This window comes from Lolium rigidum, chromosome 3, assembly GCF_022539505.1.
Source record: "Lolium rigidum isolate FL_2022 chromosome 3, APGP_CSIRO_Lrig_0.1, whole genome shotgun sequence".
Classification (NCBI taxonomy): Eukaryota; Viridiplantae; Streptophyta; class Magnoliopsida; order Poales; family Poaceae; genus Lolium; species Lolium rigidum.
The window spans coordinates 56,912,546-56,931,666 of record NC_061510.1 but is presented as its reverse complement, the minus strand read 5'-3'; the positions used below and the strand labels follow the sequence as shown (position 1 = coordinate 56,931,666).

At 44.3% G+C, this 19,121-nt stretch overlaps 1 protein-coding gene across 1 annotated transcript; it reads right to left on the bottom strand.

The window, feature by feature from the left end:
- Positions 1-11,124: 11,124 nt before the first annotated feature.
- Positions 11,125-12,457, bottom strand: LOC124699562 (chitinase CLP-like). The gene has a single exon (XM_047231847.1). The coding sequence runs from the start codon at positions 12,455-12,457 to the stop codon at positions 11,162-11,164; it is 1,296 nt and encodes a 431-aa protein (XP_047087803.1). The 3' UTR covers positions 11,125-11,161.
- Between the last annotated feature and the right edge of the window lie 6,664 nt (positions 12,458-19,121).

Genomic DNA, 19,121 nt, shown 5'->3' with positions numbered 1-19,121 from the left:
AGAGGAGTCCATTATCTGTTGTCTATATTGTCCCGGTATGGATGTATAAGTTGAGAATAATCAAAAGAGAGAAATCCAATGCGAGCTTTCTCCTTAGAACTTTGTACAGGCGGCATAGAGGTACCCCTTTGTGACACTTGGTTAAAACATATGTATTGCGGTGATAATCCAGGTAATCCGAGCTAATTAGGACAAGGTGCGGGCACTATTAGTATACTATGCATGAGGCTTGCAACTTGTAGGATATAATTTACATGATACATATGCTTTTTTACTACCGTTGACAAAATTGTTTCTTGTTTTCAAAACCAAAGCTCTAGCACAAATATAGCAATCAATGCTTCCCTCCGCGAAGGGCCTTTCTTTTACTTTTATGTTGAGTCAGTTCACCTATTTCTCTCCATCTCAAGAAGCAAACACTTGTGTGAACTGTACATTGATTCCTACATACTTGCATATTGCACTTATTATATTACTTTACATTGACAATATCCATGAGATATACATGTTGCAAGTTGAAAGCAACCGCTGAAACTTAATCTTCCTTTGTGTTGCTTCAATACCTTTACTTTGAAATTATTGCTTTATGAGTTAACTCTTATGCAGGACTTATTGATGCTTTTCTTGAAAGTACTATTCATGAAAAGTCTTTGCTATATGATTCAATTGTTTACTCATTGCATTTACCATTGCTTTGATCGCTGCATTCATTACATGTGCTTACAATAGTATGATTAAGATTATGATGGCATGTCACTTCAGAAATTATCTTTGTTATCGTTTACCTACTCGGGACGAGCAGGAAGTAAGCTTGGGGATGCTGATACGTCTCCAACGTATCAATAATTTCTTATGTTCCATGCCACTTTATTGATGATACCTACATGTTTTATGCATACTTTATGTCATATTTATGCATTTTCCGGCACTAACCTATTAACAAGATGCCGAAGAGCCGATTGTCAGTTTTCTCGCTGTTTTTGGTTTCGGAAATCCTAGTAAGGAAATATTCTCGGAATTGGACGAAATCAACGCCCAGGATCTTATTTTTCCACGAAGCTTCCGAAGTCCGGGAGGAAACGAAGTGGGGCGACGAGGCGCCCACACGCTAGGCGGCGCGGCCCAAGCCCCGGCCGCGTCGGCTCGTTGTGTGGGGCCCTCGTGGCGCCCTTGACCTATCTCCTCCGCCTATTTAAGCCTTCGTCGATAATAACTCCAGCACCGAGAGCCACGATACGGAAAACCTTCCGGAGACGCCGCCGCCGCCAATCCCATATCGGGGGATTCGAGAGATCGCCTCCGGCACCCCGCCGGAGAGGGGAATCATCTCCCGGAGGACTCTTCACCGCCATGGTCGCCTCCGGAGTGATGAGTGAGTAGTTCACCCCTGGACTATGGGTCCATAGCAGTAGCTAGATGGTCGTCTTCTCCTAATTGTGCTTCATTGTTGGATCTTGTGAGTTGCCTAACATGATCAAGATCATCTATCTGTAATGCTATATGTTGTGCTTGTTGGGATCCGATGAATAGAGAATACTATGCTATGTTGATTATCAATCTATTATCTATGTGTTGTTTATGATCTTGCATGCTCTCCGTTACTAGTAGAGGCTCTGGCCAAGTTTTTTCTTGTAACTCCAAGAGGGAGTATTTATGCTCGATACTGGGTTCATGCCTCCATTAAATCTGGGACGAGTGATGTAAAGTTCTAAGGTTGTGGATGTGCTATTGCCACTAGGGATAAAACATCGATGCTATGTCTAAGGATGTAGTTGTTGATTACATTACGCACCATACTTAATGCAATTGTCTCGTTGTTTGCAACTTAATACCGGAAGGGGTTCGGATGATAACCTCGAAGGTGGACTTTTTAGGCATAGATGCATGCTGGATAGCGGTCTATGTACTTTGTCGTAATGCCCAATTAAATCTCACAATACTCATCATATCATGTATGTGCATGGTCATGCCCTCTTTATTTGTCAATTGCCCAACTGTAATTTGTTCACCCAACATGTTTATTCTTATGGGAGAGACGCCTCTAGTGAACTGTGGACCCCGGTCCATTCTTTTAATTGAATACAATCTACTGCAATACTTGTTCTACTGTTTTCTGCAAACAATCATCATCCACACTATACATCTAATCCTTTGTTACAGCAAGCCGGTGAGATTGACAACCTCACTGTCACGTTGGGGCAAAGTAATTTGGTTGTGTTGTGCGAGTTCCACGTTGGCGCCGGAATCCCTGGTGTTGCGCCGCACTACACTCCGCCGCCATCAACCTTCAACGTGCTTCTTGACTCCTACTGGTTCGATAAACCTTGGTTTCTTACTGAGGGAAAACTTGCCGCTGTACGCATCACACCTTCCTCTTGGGGTTCCCAACGGACGCGTGCTGTACGCGTATCAGTAGGCGATCACCCCTTCGCCAGTGCCCAACCTGAAGGGCATCATGTGGCTAATGGAGATGGTCGTCACATGTGGGCAAAGTTGTACACCCCTGCAGGGTTAAATATTTTCAAAAAGCCGTGTCCACGGTTATGGACGACTTGGAGCTGGATGACGCAATCATAGAGAACATGAACCGAATGATAAAACTTGGCAACAGTGTGAATAAAGATTCCCTCCTCCGGGGTTTCGAGGGGGTTATCTGAGATGAGTGGTTACAGATGATGATGGTTTGGTGGATACAATATGATGATCAGTAGAGCTATTGATACCGCTCTCTTATCCCCTTTTAAATAATCCGAGTAGTCGAGTTTCTACTCTCTCTATTGCAAAGAAAACTAGCTTTACGCAAAAGAAGCTCTACATAAAGCCTCGCATACCCGCTTTTCTAACAGGTTGTACTAAGTCTTGCCGAGTCCTTGTACTCAGCTTTGCATGCTTTTGTTTCAGACGAAGTCGCTTCAACAGATGATGGTGTATACGTTGACATCGACGAGTAGCTTGGGGTTCCCAGATAGCAGCTTGGGGCTGCGCAATGGAATGTCGCCGTTATGCTCCTGGCCTCTTAGGCTTTTTGCTATCTTGCTATGTCTAATAGCATAACTTGCTTCCATTGAATGATGTAATGTCAGGTCAGTGACCTCTGCATGTAATCATTTTGGATCTTGACTCTGTTAAGAGTTGTAATAATTTGCTTTCAGTCGTAGAGTCGCTGTTGTGTTACCGATTATCTCACTGTAGACTCTCGAGCTAATTGTTATGCAGTTCTGGTTATGATTAGCAGGGCGGTTGAGGTGTCGCTCTTCCAATGGTATTATTAGTGCATGTCGATATTTCGGCCTGGATTGGTACCCCAGTAGCCCTCAAACCCAGCCTGGCGGTATGGGGTGGTGTAGTCCCTGTTGTGGACTGCCTATCGATGTGATTCGGCCTGGGAGTGGTAACCCCAGTAAACCTCATATCGCATGACTAATACACATAACATATCTGTATAAATCTGATCCCAGGGGTGCGACATAAGGATAATTATTGTTTTTTATCATATCTGCAAGCTGTATATACACATTGTTGTCCGGAACCTGAGGCCCCAAAGTTACAATAATTGGGATAACTGGAGGGGATGGCTATGATATGAGGATCGCTGATGGCCCACAAGTATAGGGGGTGTATCGTAGTACTTTCTATAAATAAGAGTGTCAAACCCAACGAGGAGCAAAAGGTGTTGACGAGCAATTTTGATTGAGGATTCACTGTAAACACTAGCAAATAGGTTTGCAGGGGTATTTGGTATTGCAGGTAAATAAAGTACGAGTAAATAAAATGTAGTAGTAATAATTGCAGCGAGTGGCCCAATCCTTTTTAGAGCAAAGGGAAAGATGGTTGTTTTACTTATGATGAACAAACGTTCCTGAGGACACACGGGAATCACGTCAAGTGCTTTCGCTTCACATAGTTGAATAATATTAAGTGATTTGGTAAGTGTTGTGTGGGTGAACCTATGCTAATGCACTACCCCGTACTTGGACTAATGCATACTTGCGATTATACCTCTTGTAAGCATCCATAACTACAAGAAAGTAATTAAGATAAATCTAACCGCAACCTTAAACTTTGAGATCCTATACTCCCTTGTGCACCGGTTTTCTAACGGGGGTTTGGGTTTCTGTCGCTCCCATCACCCCACAATTAGTAGCCAAATACACAATGCATTCCCCTAGGCCCATAAAGGTGAAGTATCATGTAGTCGACGTTCACATGATACCACTAGAAGAATAGCACCGCAACTTAAATATCAAATCATTGCATATTACTCAACATAGTTCCACTACTAACATCATGACTTCTCCCATGTCCTCAAGAACTAAACGAACTACTCACGAGACATCATATAGATCATAATCAGAGGGGATATAATGATGAATAACAATCTGGACATAAACTTAATTCAATGGTTTCACTCAATAGTATCAACCACAAGGAGTAATCAACACCAGAAAAGTTTCCCCTATGAACTAGACAAGTATTGAACCCAAGATGTTACAGCGGGACGGCGTGGAGGCGGTGGTGATGATGGCGCTGGTGGTGGTGGAGATGATGGTGATGATGATCCTGATGAAGTCCAGCGCGATGGCGGTGACGATGGAGATTATCTCCCCTCTCCGGGAAGGAATTTCCCCGGCAGATTTTAGCCTGCCGGAGAGCTTTTCTCTCTCTAGTTCTCCGCCCCGTAGCAGCGGCGGAATATTTCTCTTGTCGTACCCCCAATCTTAGGTTTCCCGAGGTGTTGATATACGCGAGAGGGCATCGTCAGAGGTGGGCCAGGGCGCCCAAACCATGCCTAGGCGCGGCATGGGGTGGGTCCGCGCCTAGGCATGGTTTGGAGCCCCCTGGCCCATCTCGCGCCCCCCTTCTGGCTTCCTCCGTCATCTTGGAAAATATGATTTTCTGTATCTTTGTTGGGAATTGTTGGTCTTCAGAAATATGGTCCCTTGATGGACCTTGCTGACGTGCAGTTGACGTGTGTCTCTCCGTTCAGCACGCGACCGTTGGGAACCCCAAGTGGAAGGTGTGATGCGTACAGCAGTAAGTTTCCCTCAGTAAGAAACCAAGGTTTATCGAACCAGTAGGAGCCAAGAAGCACGTTGAAGGTTGATGGCGGCGGGGTGTAGTGCGGCGCAACACCAGGGATTCCGGCGCCAATGTGGAACCTGCACAACACAACCAAATTACTTTGCCCCAACGTGACAGTGAGGTTGTCAATCTCACCGGCTTGCTGTAACAAAGGATTAGATGTATAGTGTGGATGATGATGTTTGCAGAGAACAGTAGAACGAGTATTGCAGTAGATTGTATTTGATGTAAAAGAATGGACCGGGGTACACAGTTCACTAGAGGTGTCTCTCCGTAAGATAAATAGCATGTTAGGTGAACAAATTACAGTTGGGCAATTGACAAATAAAGAGGGCATGACCATGCACATACATGTTATGATGAGTATTGTGAAATTCAATTGGACATTACGACAAAGTACATAGACCGCTATCCAGCATGCATCTATGCCTAAAAAGTCCACCTTCAGGTTATCATCCGAACCCCTCCGAGTATTAAGTTGCAAACAACGGACAATTGCATTAAGTATGGTGCGTAATGTAATCAACAAATACATCCTTATACATAGCATTGATGTTTTATCCCTAGTGGCAACAGACATCCACAACCTTAGGGGTTCTTGTCACTCCCCAGATTTAATGGAGACATGAACCCACTATCGAGCATAAATACTCCCTCTTGGAGTTACAAGTATCAACTTGGCCAGAGCCTCTACTAGCAACGGAGAGCACGCAAGATCATAAACAACACATAGATAATAGATTGATAATCAACATAGCATAGTATTCCATATTCATCGGATCCCAACAAACGCAACATGTAGCATTACAAATAGATGATCTTGATCATGTTAGGCAGCTCACAAGATCCAACAATGATAGCACAATTAGGAGAACACAACCATCTAGCTACTGCTATGGACCCATAGTCCAGGGGTGAACTACTCACACATCACTCCGGAGGCGACCATGGCGGTGAAGAGTCCTCCGGGAGATGATTCCCCTCTTCGGCAGGGTGCCGGAGGTGATCTCCTGAATCCCCCGAGATGGGATTGGCGGCGGCGGCGTCTCTGCAAGGTTTTCCGTATCGTGGCTCTCGATGCGGGGTATTCGCGACGAAGACTTTAAGTAGGCGGAAGGGCGGAGTCGGAGGGCTGACGGGGGCCCCACACGCTAGGACCGCGCGGGCCCCTCCTGGGCCGCGCCGCCCTAGTGTGGCGGCGCCTCGTCGCCCCACTTCGGTTCCCTTTCGGTGTTCTGGAAGCTTCGTGGAAAAAAATGCCCCTGGGCGTTGATTTCGTCCAATTCCGAGAATATTTCCTTACTAGGATTTCTGAAACCAAAAACAGCATAAAACAGCAGCTGGCTCTTCGGCATCTCGTTAATAGGTTAGTACCGGAAAATGCATAAATATGACATAAAGTATGTATAAAACATGTGTGTATCATCATAAAACAAGTATGGAACATAAGAAATTATCGATACGTTGGAGACGTATCAGTCCTTTTGTCAGCAGATTCCTGGCTCCGGTGGTTAATTCTCCAATAATCATCAAACATGCAAAAATAGATGGAATGACATAAGTATCACCTCTAAATATGAAATATATCAATGAATAATAGCAAATTATGATATAAAATAGCGATGCAAACTGGACGTATCAATCACGCGTGTTCACGGAATGTTAATGCTTTGCTTCGGTATTCTATTAAAAGGAGTACCTTAATTACTAGTAGTTTCCCTTGAGGTCCCGCTGCAGCGGGCTAGTAGGACAAAAGATGTCATGCAAGTTTCTCATTGCGAGCACGCACGACTAAATAGGAACACAACGCATATGGTTATCTTATACTAGGATGCTTATGTCATTATTACTTGCAATGCCTATGTATTGCTATTATATGAACTCTCTCGTTCATGCATTCATCCATCCATGTGCCTACAATATTTTTAACCTGCTGTCTACTGCAATCATTGCTACTATTGTTTTCATTTCATTACTGATGTTACTTCACTACAACCACTGCTATAAAATTGTTCCTACTGATAAACTGTTACGGGCAAGTCTATTTCTAGGTGCAGGTGAATTGACAACTCATCTATTAAAGCTTATAAATATTCTTTGGCTTCCCTTGTGTCGAATCAATAAATTTGGGTTTTTACTTCCCTCGAAGACTATTGCGACCCTCTATACTTGTGGGTCATCACCCATCTGGAGGCCCTAGACATCGAGGTCTATAAGTAGGCACACGAGGAGCAGTAGATGCTAGAGTAGAGGCAGGTGGTGAAGGAGGAGGAGCCGGAGCAGCTGTTAGATGAGTGGGCGGGGTGCGAATACCCCACCCCAGAACACGGGCGGACCGATTAGTCATAGTACCGTGGCATGCTTACATATGGAGATGTCACAACTGCTATCGCCATGTGTGTACGAGCCATGATGGCGGACCCACTGGAGGACAAACACTATGTACCGATGGAGGTGGTGCCTCCATTAACTGAGGAAGAGGCCATCGTGCGCCATCAAGCTCTCCAAGCAGGAGGAGCTCGCGAAGTGGGAGGGCCTCGACGAGGCCGTCCAACTGTCGGTGAAGCAGGACAGGTCATCGTCGGCACCGCCTGTAGCAGGGCTGCTCCCGTCTGGCCGCCGCTTTAGATGTTTATCGTCATCGACAGGGACTAGGAATTTTCGGCCAGCACCGCCGACATTATCCAATGTTTTTTTCTTTTTTCTAATGTAATATGGACTTTTGGGACTAGTTAATGTAATTTAAGTTTAAATTTTTTGGGCCTCATGTGATTTTTTGCGAGCGTTCGGTGCACTGCCACTAGACTCAGGGTTATCCGTGTGCCAATGCAAACGGGCTGATTAGATATTTTTGGTTCCCGAAATATGGTAGCCTGTTGGAGATGCCTTTAGCTCACATGCGTGTGGGTAAATAATAAAAAATAGCAACAACCCTTTTCAGGATACTAAAATCAGTTAGATCAAATATGATTAAGTCTTCCGCATATGGGCAAAAATTCCTGATAAAACGAGATTAGGTGTCATACGAAGAGTTTATGATCGTTTTGCTATTTTTCTGAATTTGCTGCTCTTACGGATGCATGTGAGCTCAGGGGTATAATTGTACTTCTCTATTGTTTGAGGTCCTACTCTTCACGGCCAATTGCAAATCCACTAGAGAATTTTATACCTCACTCCGTTTTTTAATGCAGTATAAGATTATTCGTAGCATAAATTAAGAACTGTTGAAATATTGACCCACATTTGGTGGCCCATGCTAGATTTCAGATTTTCCCTATAAATCTCAAAGCCCACTTAGTGGCAGCCTTATGAGTTTGAGCCCAAGTTGGTGGCAGCTCACTAGGGAGTGGCAAGAGGTGGGAAGTTTAGTCCCACATGGAAAGTTGGGAGGAAGTTAGACCACCTTATAAGGTGGGTTGTTCCACCACTAGTAAGTGAGTGAGAATAGGAGTACTACACGCGCGCGCTCCTCCTCCTCGTTCGCTCGTCTCGACTCGACACGTCACGACACGACGCGCACGACGCGCGCGCCGCGCCCGTGGTGAGTGGATTGAGCCTCGAGCCGAGACTTCGGGTCGCTCCCGGATCGTGGGCTATCTGTAACCGACTCGAAACGTTCGTGCGACGTGGGCGTGGCCCACGTTGCCTAGGGTTTCCCGAGCCTATATAATCTCTTGCCCGGCTACCGCAGAATCATACTGAATACACGAGTTAGGGTTTCCACCTCTCTCTGCTTGCGCCACCATCGTAGCCTACTCCATCCCGCTCGCCGACGTGCATCGGCGAACGGGAGAGCAGGTCTCCGGAACCACTCGTCCTTGCGATCCTGTACGGGAGAGGGCGAATTAGGTTTTTGGGAAGCGCTCGCGCGACCTGCTCAAGCTCTTCATCACGGGTCGCCTTTCGTCCAAGTCGGGCGGTGCTGCCTACCGTCGTCTTCAACGCCGTCTACTTCGACCCGTCGTCCCCGTCGTCAACAACGTTGTCATCAACAACGTTACTGCCGCGACATCATCTGCTACACCTCCACCGCCACCTCCACCAGATCGGTACGTGCGATATATCTCGATCTGCTTAGCGATGGATGTTGTACCGTTTGCGCTGCTGCTACTCATGTTGATTAATGCATCTAGTATGTTTGAGTTTCACATGTTACTAGTTGCTGCCATCATGTTTTATATTCTGGAATTAATCATGGAAATTGTGCCTAATTATCCAACAAGAACAGGACTAGCTCTCGATCGATCGACATCACCCATGATTCGTTCGATCTCCCTTATTTTTCTTTTCTAGGTTTTTCATGTGTATCTAGAATGCCCAATAACAAGATAAGTATATTTTTTTTAAAAAAAAAGCTCAGTTGCAAGTTGGCATAGGAAAATGAAATAAAAAGAGATTATATAATAATTTAAAATTGGACACGTGTATGCAATTGCACACATATATGTAATTGCATATGAAAAAAATTCATATGTACAATTGCATTTACAAAATGCCACCACCAATCAAATACAAAGAAGGGGTCGATGCAAAACCATCATGATTCAATTTGGCAATGGGGCCCCATTCCCCAATCCCGGTGGTTAATTCACCTATTAGGGGACGGTTTTGGTTAGTACTTCATCGGGGTCTTATTGGAGGCAAACTCTCCCCATTAGGCAAGGTGGAGATGGGTCTATGTTACCACTATCCATACCCGATAACCATGAAATCCCCGTTAGGTACATGACATGTGGCACTATATATGGTACAAGATAGGTGTGTAAAGATATCAAAAAACCCTAATCCTATTGTACTCACATTTCCCCTCCCGTCCCCAACCGTCATAGTCCCCAAATCCCAACTCCCAAACGCTCGCCTCTCCTTCCTAAACTCCTGATATAGCCAGCCCTATCATCCTACCATGTTATCATTTTATTTTGGGCTCATAGTTACTAGCTAAAGCGGGGATGGTTAACCGATGGTTATTTATTTACCCGATGGGGATGGATATGGTAAAAGAACTGGCCCCATGAGGACATGATAGTTAGTGGGGATGGGGATGGAGAAAATTTTCCAGCACGCGGATGGTTATAGTTGAGCAATAACCAGTGGTTAGTGTCCTGTTGCCATATGGAATCATGATCTATCGGGAGACAGCAGCGATACACAAAGACAAACATTCCAAGTGATTCTTCTGTAGTGTAATTATTGACATATGCTCGGACCACACATAAATTGACCGATTAGCAAGAGAAATTTCAGAAAATAGGCTTCAGGTACAAAATCCGTCAAGAAAATTCTGGATAATAAAAACAGAAAAAGCAAGAAAAATGCCTAAAGCGCTACAAACTAGTCAAGAAATGGGCTGTCTCACTCTAGCAGGGCAATAAAAATAATGAAACACGAACCACAAGGCTAGCCCAAACCAAGCCCACGCATGCAACAAAACAGCCGACACCCCAACAGCTAACAGAGACGAATCTTCAAAAAAAAAAAAATGCTAACAGAGACGAAACGAACCGATTGATCTAGAGCTAAGAATTCCCTAAAAAAAAGATATAGAGCTAAGAAAATCTCTTAACCTAGATAGAGTTTGGAAAACGATAATTAATTAAACATCCAAAATGTCCTTTTTAGGTAAATCCTAGTGACACTTTATTGATTGGCCAGAAGCATTACATCACGTATTACAAAAGGCAAAATAAAATCTATGGATCACCATCCCAAACTATATATTCTTTAGACAAATAAATAGACTTCGCTAATTCCTGTGCTACGTCATTTGCTTCCTTTGGACAGTGTTGAAACATAACTTTATGCATTGTGCTTGCCTTGAAAAACAAAATCTCGGGTAACCGGGAGTTAGCAAAAACGATAAATTAAACATTCAAAAATTCGAGGCACACATTGACACATACATGAATTTAAATTTAGTAGTAGCAAATCTTGCACACGTCCCCATCGATTGGAATTCAGTTACTCAAGTAAAAAGAAGACGCATTTATTTCGTTGGCAACACGTGAAGTAAACACGTACAGGTAGCGAGGAACTACTGAAACAAAACGCTACTACATCGAGTACAAATGTCATTGTGGCGCTAAGTACTTCCCATGGTGAAGTTGAAGTTGCTGCATCCAGTGCGGATTCCGGAGAGCGGACCACTGAACCCGAACGTACCCTTCTCCAGATCGAACATCAGCAGGTGTCCTTCCATCTGGAAACCACCGATGATGACCGCAGGCGAGTTGGCCGCCGCCGGCATGGAAGGTTCCATCTCCACGATCGCGAAGCAGACCGTGTGGTCATTCACCTGCACCAGCGAGCTGCCTCCGAAAAGCGTCCAGTTCCGTCCTCCGTCCAGCATGAGGTCGATGTTGGCCACGGCGTAGCCGAGCCGGGTGACGCCGAGCGCGGACGCCTCGTAGCACATGTCGAACGGCGCCATTGGCGGCGCACGGGCGATGCCACTCGTGGCTGAGTCGAACGCGTCATGGAGCGGGCGGTAGATGTCCGGGCGCAGCGCGGTGTAGGGCGTGACGGTGCTGAAGACGGCGCCGCCCGTGCCGCCGTGGGAGTCGATGTCGAAGGCTCCCGGCGGTGTGGGCACCTTCTGCTCGTTCACGGAGATGCCGGTGATCTGGAAGTAGTAGGCGCCGTTGTTGATCTTGGGGTTCCTGAGGAGCGGGAGCTGGTTCTGGAGGATGCCGGCGGCGAGCTCGACCGGCGGCGCCCCGAGAAGCTGGAATGGGCCACCGCCGAAGACGGCCACGCCGTCACTTCCGCTCCCGCCGGGGAGGCAGAGCGCGAACTGTTTCGGCACGTTCAACCTGTACCCGACCTGCCACGGCAGCGACAGAGGAAGCCGCGAGAGCCCCGCGACGCCGGCTGCTCCCGCTGGGAGCGACGCCAGGAGCTCCCCCGGCGCGCACGACCCGACGGCGCGGAACGACACCGGGAAGAGCGGGTTCTTGCCGTCCGTGGTGTTGGCGGCGAGCGTGATGGTGGTGGCGTCGTCATGGCCGCAGCGCCCATTGACCGGATTGTACGTGTAGGCGGTGCAGGCTGCCCCCTTGCTACATTCGGTGGTGGGCGTGTAGGGGCAGTTGGGTGGGTGGTTCCAGTTGGCGACCTTGCAGACGCCGATGTCGCACGGGAAGGTGCGGTGAGGGGAGGGGCAGTTTGCGAGCCAGAGCAGCGGGCCGGCGAGGTCGAGGAGCAAAGGCACCCCGCCGACCTTGTTGGCGATGGTGTAGAGGGAGGTGGTGGCGTCCTTGCTGACGCGCGCCACGATGGGCTTGTGGTCGTCGGCGACTGTCGTGCACGGAGACGAGCCCAGCAGCACCGAGACCGCGAGCAGCGCCGCCAGCGCAGCCGAGCTGCGGCGTAGCGGCATGCTCACTGACACGAGCGTGATTTTGCTACACCTTGTGAGTTAACCAGTGCAGTAGTGCCTGCCTAGCTACTGATGCATGGCTTTGATCGGCGCCGATGTGCTTGTTATATAGCAGCAGCAGTAGAACGCCAGTGATTTGGGATCATGCGTTGGGGCGGTGCCATGCTGACCAACTTGAGCTCGATCGATGGCGATGGTGTGTGGGAGGAAACGCTGCTGAATATGATCCAGTTTCCGACGGAATGGCGTCGATCAAGGGCGGCCATGGAAGCGCGGGCGGTGTCAACTTCCAATTAACACTTCGAGGCAGCAGCGCAGGCTCGGCGCCAATTCCCACGGATGGATGAATCCTATAAATTTCTTCGTGCTTGGTAGCGCGGACGCGCGGAAGCCGTGATCTGGACGAAACGATCGTGACAAATACCGAGGATGTCAACGTGCGCTTGTCTCCGGCCTCTGGTGAGCGACTACACTGTTCATCGCCGATGCAGTGACCATGACTGAACTATCGTTCTACCACCAAGTGGAGGACATGGAGGTGAAACAAAATGAAGTTAAAAAGATAATGTTAGTGTTCATCGTTTATCACCTGTTTTGAAACAAACAGATAGTTATATTGTTGATGACACTAGTAGAAACAGGGCCTTTTGCACTGGTTTTAAAAGGCCATATGCACCGGATGGCCAACCGGTGCAAAGCATCCGGTGCAAAAGCCCCCCCCCCTTTTGCACCGGTTCATAACTGAACCGGTGCTAAAGAGGGCACCACGTGGCCCGCTGTGGAGCGTCCGGCGGGGGACCTTTAGCACCGGTTCGTAGGGTTGTGATCATCTAACATGCCCTTTAACTTTCGCTTCTCGTTTTCTGTTTCTGCATCTCTGTGTGCATCAACGATGGCCCGACGAAGATCATCATCAACGGGCTCATTTGATGCCTCTTCATCTTCACCTCCTCCTGCATCTTCATCTTCATCATGCCCTGTTGCAGTATCACCATAGTTAGGGTACATATCATCATCCTCTTCTTCTTCGTCGTCGTCTTCCATCATAATCCCTCTTTCTGCATGCTTGGTCCAACAATTATTGCTGGGCATGAAACCTTTCCAAAGCAGGTGGGAGTGAATGACTTGCCATTCAGGGTATTGCTTTAAGTTCCGGCAATCAACACATGGACAACACATAAAACCATCCGCCTGTGGGTTTTCCTGAGCCACACGGATAAATTCTTTCAGGCCCGAAGTGAACTCGGGTAGACGTCGGTCAACGTACATCCATTGCCGCCGGTTCGTCTACATCAAATAATTAATTAAGTTGATCAAAAAACTATTACAAAACATCATAATATTTATAAATAGTGGAAATTAGCACCGTACAAATGAAAGGGTAAAGTTGCTTAACCTTGATCGAGGAGGAAAGAAAGAGGAGAAAGCTTAAGTGTCACTCCGGCACCTCATATCATTTTTGTTTTGTGTAAAATCAAGCGGCATCATTCTCTCAGACATTTCATCGAGCACCTTATGTGCATCCTAAAGAGAAGCAAGGTAGCACTCAACACACACACCTTTCTCCTAGAAAAAATGAAGTGAGTTGGCTGGTTGGGGGTGAGCTGAATATATAGGGCAAAGGGACCTTTAGCACCGGTTCGTATTACGAACCGGTGCACCGGTGCAAAAGGTTCCGCGGCTGGCACGTGCCTGACGACGAACCTTTAGCACCGGTTCGTGTTACGAACCGGTGCAAAAGCACACTCATTTGCACCGGTTCGTAACACGAACCGGTGCTAAAGGTCCCTGGAACGTCCAAAGGGCACGAACCGGTGCTAATGACCCCCTTTAGCGCCGGTTCGTGCCAAAATCGGTGCAAAAGCTCTTTGGGGCAAAAAACGAAAACCCTTGTTTCTACTAGTGTGATAGGCCGAGACAAAACAAAGGTCCACGCCCCTCAGTTAATTCAAAAGTATAATATTATTCACTATGCTTTGAGTTGTGTTGAATATGTGTAGAGAATAATTTTGAACCTGCTACATATACTGAAGTTGTTGCATATGTTAACCGTGAGAAGTGGATTTCTGCTATACAAGAGGAGATGCAATCGCTTAAGAAAAATAACACATGAGATGTTGGTGCGGTTTCGTAAACAAAAGAAAGTTGTTTGCTATAAGTGGATCGAGAAAAAGGATGATTTATTTTCTAATATGCCTCCAAGATTTAAAGCGGTGTTAGTAGCCAAAAATATTTCAGCCAGATTCTAGGTATTAATTGCAATGATGAACTCTATCCGGTTGTGAAGCATAGTTTCGTTCGTGCATTCTTTGGTATATATCGTGACTATGCATGATCTTGAGTTTGAGCAGTTAGATGTAAAGACTGCTTTTCTGCATGAAGAATTAGAGGAGGAGATATACATGGACCAACCTGAATTTTTTATTGTACCTGGTAAGGACTAAGGAGAATCTGTTTGCAATTTAAAGAGATTTCTTTATAGTCTGAAAAAGTCTCCAAGATAATGGTATAAAATGTTTGATTTGCTAGCACATGATTTTAAGAGATCAGGTGTTTACATCAATATTGTTAACAAATCACATATGTCATTTGTATTATATGTTGATGATATGTTGATTTCTTCAAAGAGCAAGAAAGAGACCACTATTTCAAAAGCACAATTAAGTAGTGAATTTTTGAGACGAAGGATCTTGGTGCTGCTAAGAAAATAGTAGGTATAGAAATTACAAGGGACACAAAATCTAGTGTTTTATTTATTAGGCAACATAATTACATTAAGAAAGCTCTTCGCTTTAACATGCATGATGCAAAGTCTGCTAGTACACCTATTGCTTCTCACTCCAACTTGTCAGCATTGCAATGTCTAGTGCTGATGAAGGTATTGAGTACATGTTAGGAGTTCCATATTCTCTAATGTTGTTGGTTCCTTGATGTATGCCATGATTTTTTCTCGTCCTGAATTATCATATGTATGAGTTTTATCGGTCGATACATGGCTAATCCTGGTAAAGAACATTAGAAAGTTGTTCAGTGCATTTTCAGGTACCTTCGTGGCACAACCAAAACTTGCTTGACATTTGGCAAGATCGGTGATGGATTCGCTTGCTATGTGGACTCAGATTTTGATGTCGACTTAGATAAGAGGAGGTCCCTCATAGGTTATTTGTTCATAGGTAATGGATGTGTTGTGAGTTGGAAGGCAACGTTACAACCTGTTGTTGCTTAATCTACGATCGAGACAGAATACAGGGTTGTTGTTAAAGCTTGCAAAGAGTCTGCTTGGTTGAAGAGTTCGTAAGCATAGCTTTCTGGAGATGATTCTTGCATTAACTTGTTTTGTGACAGTGAAGGTGATATATAACTTATTAAATATAAAATATTTATGAAAAGACAAAGAACAATGATGCCAAGTACCATTATGTTAGCAACCTTGTTGCACAAGGTAAACTGAATATATGCAAAATAAGTACTCATGGTAATCCGACTGATGATATGATGACAAAGCTAGTTCTTATTGCCAAGTTTGAGCTTTGCTCGAGCTTGGTTGTATAATTATTTAGCCCTAGTGGTTGTTTGGCACCGAAAGTGTCTTTTTTGTTCAGAAGATTGTTGTTGTTAATGCTATAACATAGAATTGGTCTCAAGATAGAGTTTTTTATGTTGTAATCCAAATTTATATAAAAGAGAGGCTAATATCTGACGAGCAGAGCAAGGTCCATCGCCGACAAGCTTGGGGCTCATTCAGCCCATATGTAAGCTTATGAGTAGATGTTTTGTTTTAAAATTCAGAAATACAAAACCATAGCACAAAGTATAGTCTCATAATTTTAAGACAAGGAGATGGAGACCAAGTTATTAGATGAAGCTGAAGTTGTACTCTGAAGATACTAGGAACCTCTAAAAGTTCAACCACAGACACAATGCACACGTTCTCACACAATTTCGCATGATTATCCGCTGACTTATGAAGAGCAGCAACGATGTGACGCGGCGTTTTGTCATTGCAAATAAAGTTCAAATTTTATTTTATGAAAACATGCAATAATATCTTCTGAGTAGGTTTGTTATATCGATTTGTAATTCGGTCATTTTTTTAGTACGCACTAAAACGAGTCAATAGTTGTGGTTACTAACTCTGATTGGCTATTACTTTGTGGTTACTATTAGTACGATGCAGTTATACTGTTCACACCCCGCATTTGCAGTGGTTACTAACTCAAATTGTTTCTCTTTCTCATCCACCCTACTGGTTTTTGCTCCTCACACCTTGCATACTTGCCACTATTTGAGAAATCGGTTCCCCATGATACAAGTATATCTAGGACTTGTGTGCGTTTCACATTGAATCGGATCCTCATCATATATGGTAATAATGATGTTTTGAAAATATTGTGCTTTTTGGTGGGCAGAAAATATACATCTTGAAGCACTTGTAATATCAACAAACCTGGAATTCGGTTGTGGAAAAATATTCTAGATGGTCCCTACTAGGATCCTGTTTTGTTGTGCGAAGACGCCTCAACGGAACTATCGAAATGGCCCGGGATGCTTTTAGCACCATTGTAGTGGCAAGTATAAGGACTATTGTCATTGAGGTCTTGACAACTCCAATGTTGATTTATGGCAATGCCACATTTTTGCAGGTTGCTACTATATTCAGTACTCGCATTTCTTGATGTCTTCCAGTATGGAGTACAAACCTGAACTAGTATCTACAAGGATGAAGAAAAACCTCTATCCGTTGCTTAGAGCTCAAGCAAGTGGTGCACCTCCGCCACGTCAAGCCCAGTGGAGAGGAGGCACCGTGGAGAGGTGGACGGGTGGTCGGCTAATGGAGAGGTGGAGAAACGATGGAAAGATGGAGAGTAAAGGAGGGAATGGAGTTGTGTTGTGAAACAAAATCGCTTAGCTTGGATGGCCTTGAGTATAATTATTATGTGAGCACTAGTGTGAAATTATGAGATGTTACAAATGAACATTTTGACATGCTACTCTTTCTATGTCATGATGCTATGCTTAAAAGATACTGGATAACTTTAGACCTACTTCACAATGCAAGCATTAGTGCAGACAAATCATCTCTACATAATAAAATTCCTGACAAGTTGCACAGCTTGTTCAATGATGGTTAGAAGTTGGTTAATTGTTATTATATTTTATTCCCATCGATGTGCTCTTTTCTTGTATATGTGCACTTTTTTTGTCAAGATATGTATACACACAAGTCGCTCTGCCAGGTCATGTTCACCATTAAGTCAAGTATTGAGCACTGGAAGAATAAGCGGCAGCAAGCTTTTGAGTCAAGAGATGGACATCTTGACAACTTTAGTGAGTGCGGTAAAGTTCCTATTCAGGTATTTTGCGAGTGTATCTTCTTTACTCCGGCCAATATTATGTCCAAAAGTATCATTTTAAGTTTCATATCGGTCCTTCGGGTTTCATAATAATAAAGAACTATATAAAAAAATTTGGGGTCATGTAGCACTTATTTTGTTTGTCCCATAATTTAAAAAGAATTTAGATATTATCCTATTGACCGATCACCAAGATTATTTTAGTTTTCTACTTCTCATGACATGCAGAACATCACACCTTCCTTACTGAACATTACCTAACACCCTGCGATGGCTATCGCGGAAATATTCCAAATTAAACTGTTGTTGGTAAATGGTAATATAAGCTTGTATTGCTCCCATTATTTGCATCAATCATGCACCCGACCAGGAATTATTGCACCATCCCAAACACAAGTAAAAAAAGATGAAAGATGTACAATCTATTTTCTTGATTCATAATAAACCGAAAGAGGTGCATATGGTACCCAACCAAGAATAGGACATATATGTCAAAAGCAGGTCTGATTACACGTATTCCTAATCCTGATCTGATTAACCTATTCCTAATCCTAAATAGAATGTAAAGACATAGGGATTTCTATGTAAATGGAATGAACTTATAATCTGATGATCGAGTTTATTCCGTGATTATAATTTCATAACCCTACCACCCATTCTGAACTCAGGGTCCAATCCTGTTACCCAAACTACTCATGCTTTCTTCCTAACCTTTTGAAGAAAACATATACACACTAGCTACTAAACATCCATAAAAACATAGCAAACATATCCACTTCACTTGCCATTTCTGATGGACTAGACCATTACCTCTCCATAATGCACAAATATATGATTACATATGATGTCCATGCCAACCCTTTTCACTGAATTTATTAGTAACCGGCTTTAACTGAGCTATTCCTTAGTGATGCTTACTTTTTAAATACATTGCATCCTATATTGCGTCTCATTTTAAGTTTAACCGACAAAAAATCATCTTACTACCATCATTATATGACGATTAAGAACGGGTTGCCTTATTGTTCTATATCACGAATAACCGAACCAAGCCTTGAAGTTTATTAAACTGTTTGAAAAGATACATCCGTCCCAAAATGTAGGAAGGGTTTATGGAGGCATGGATTTGGTTTTTAATTTGTTAGGCAAATTTATTGTATTTTGTCATCACTCAATATGTATACTTCAGGGATTAGAACGAAATATGTTGGTTCAGTTCAGTAGTTTCATTTGTTCATTTCATGCATACATTTTCCTGTGTCTTGCTTTTCCCACCCTACTTTTTTTTTGTTAAAATAATATGAGAATAT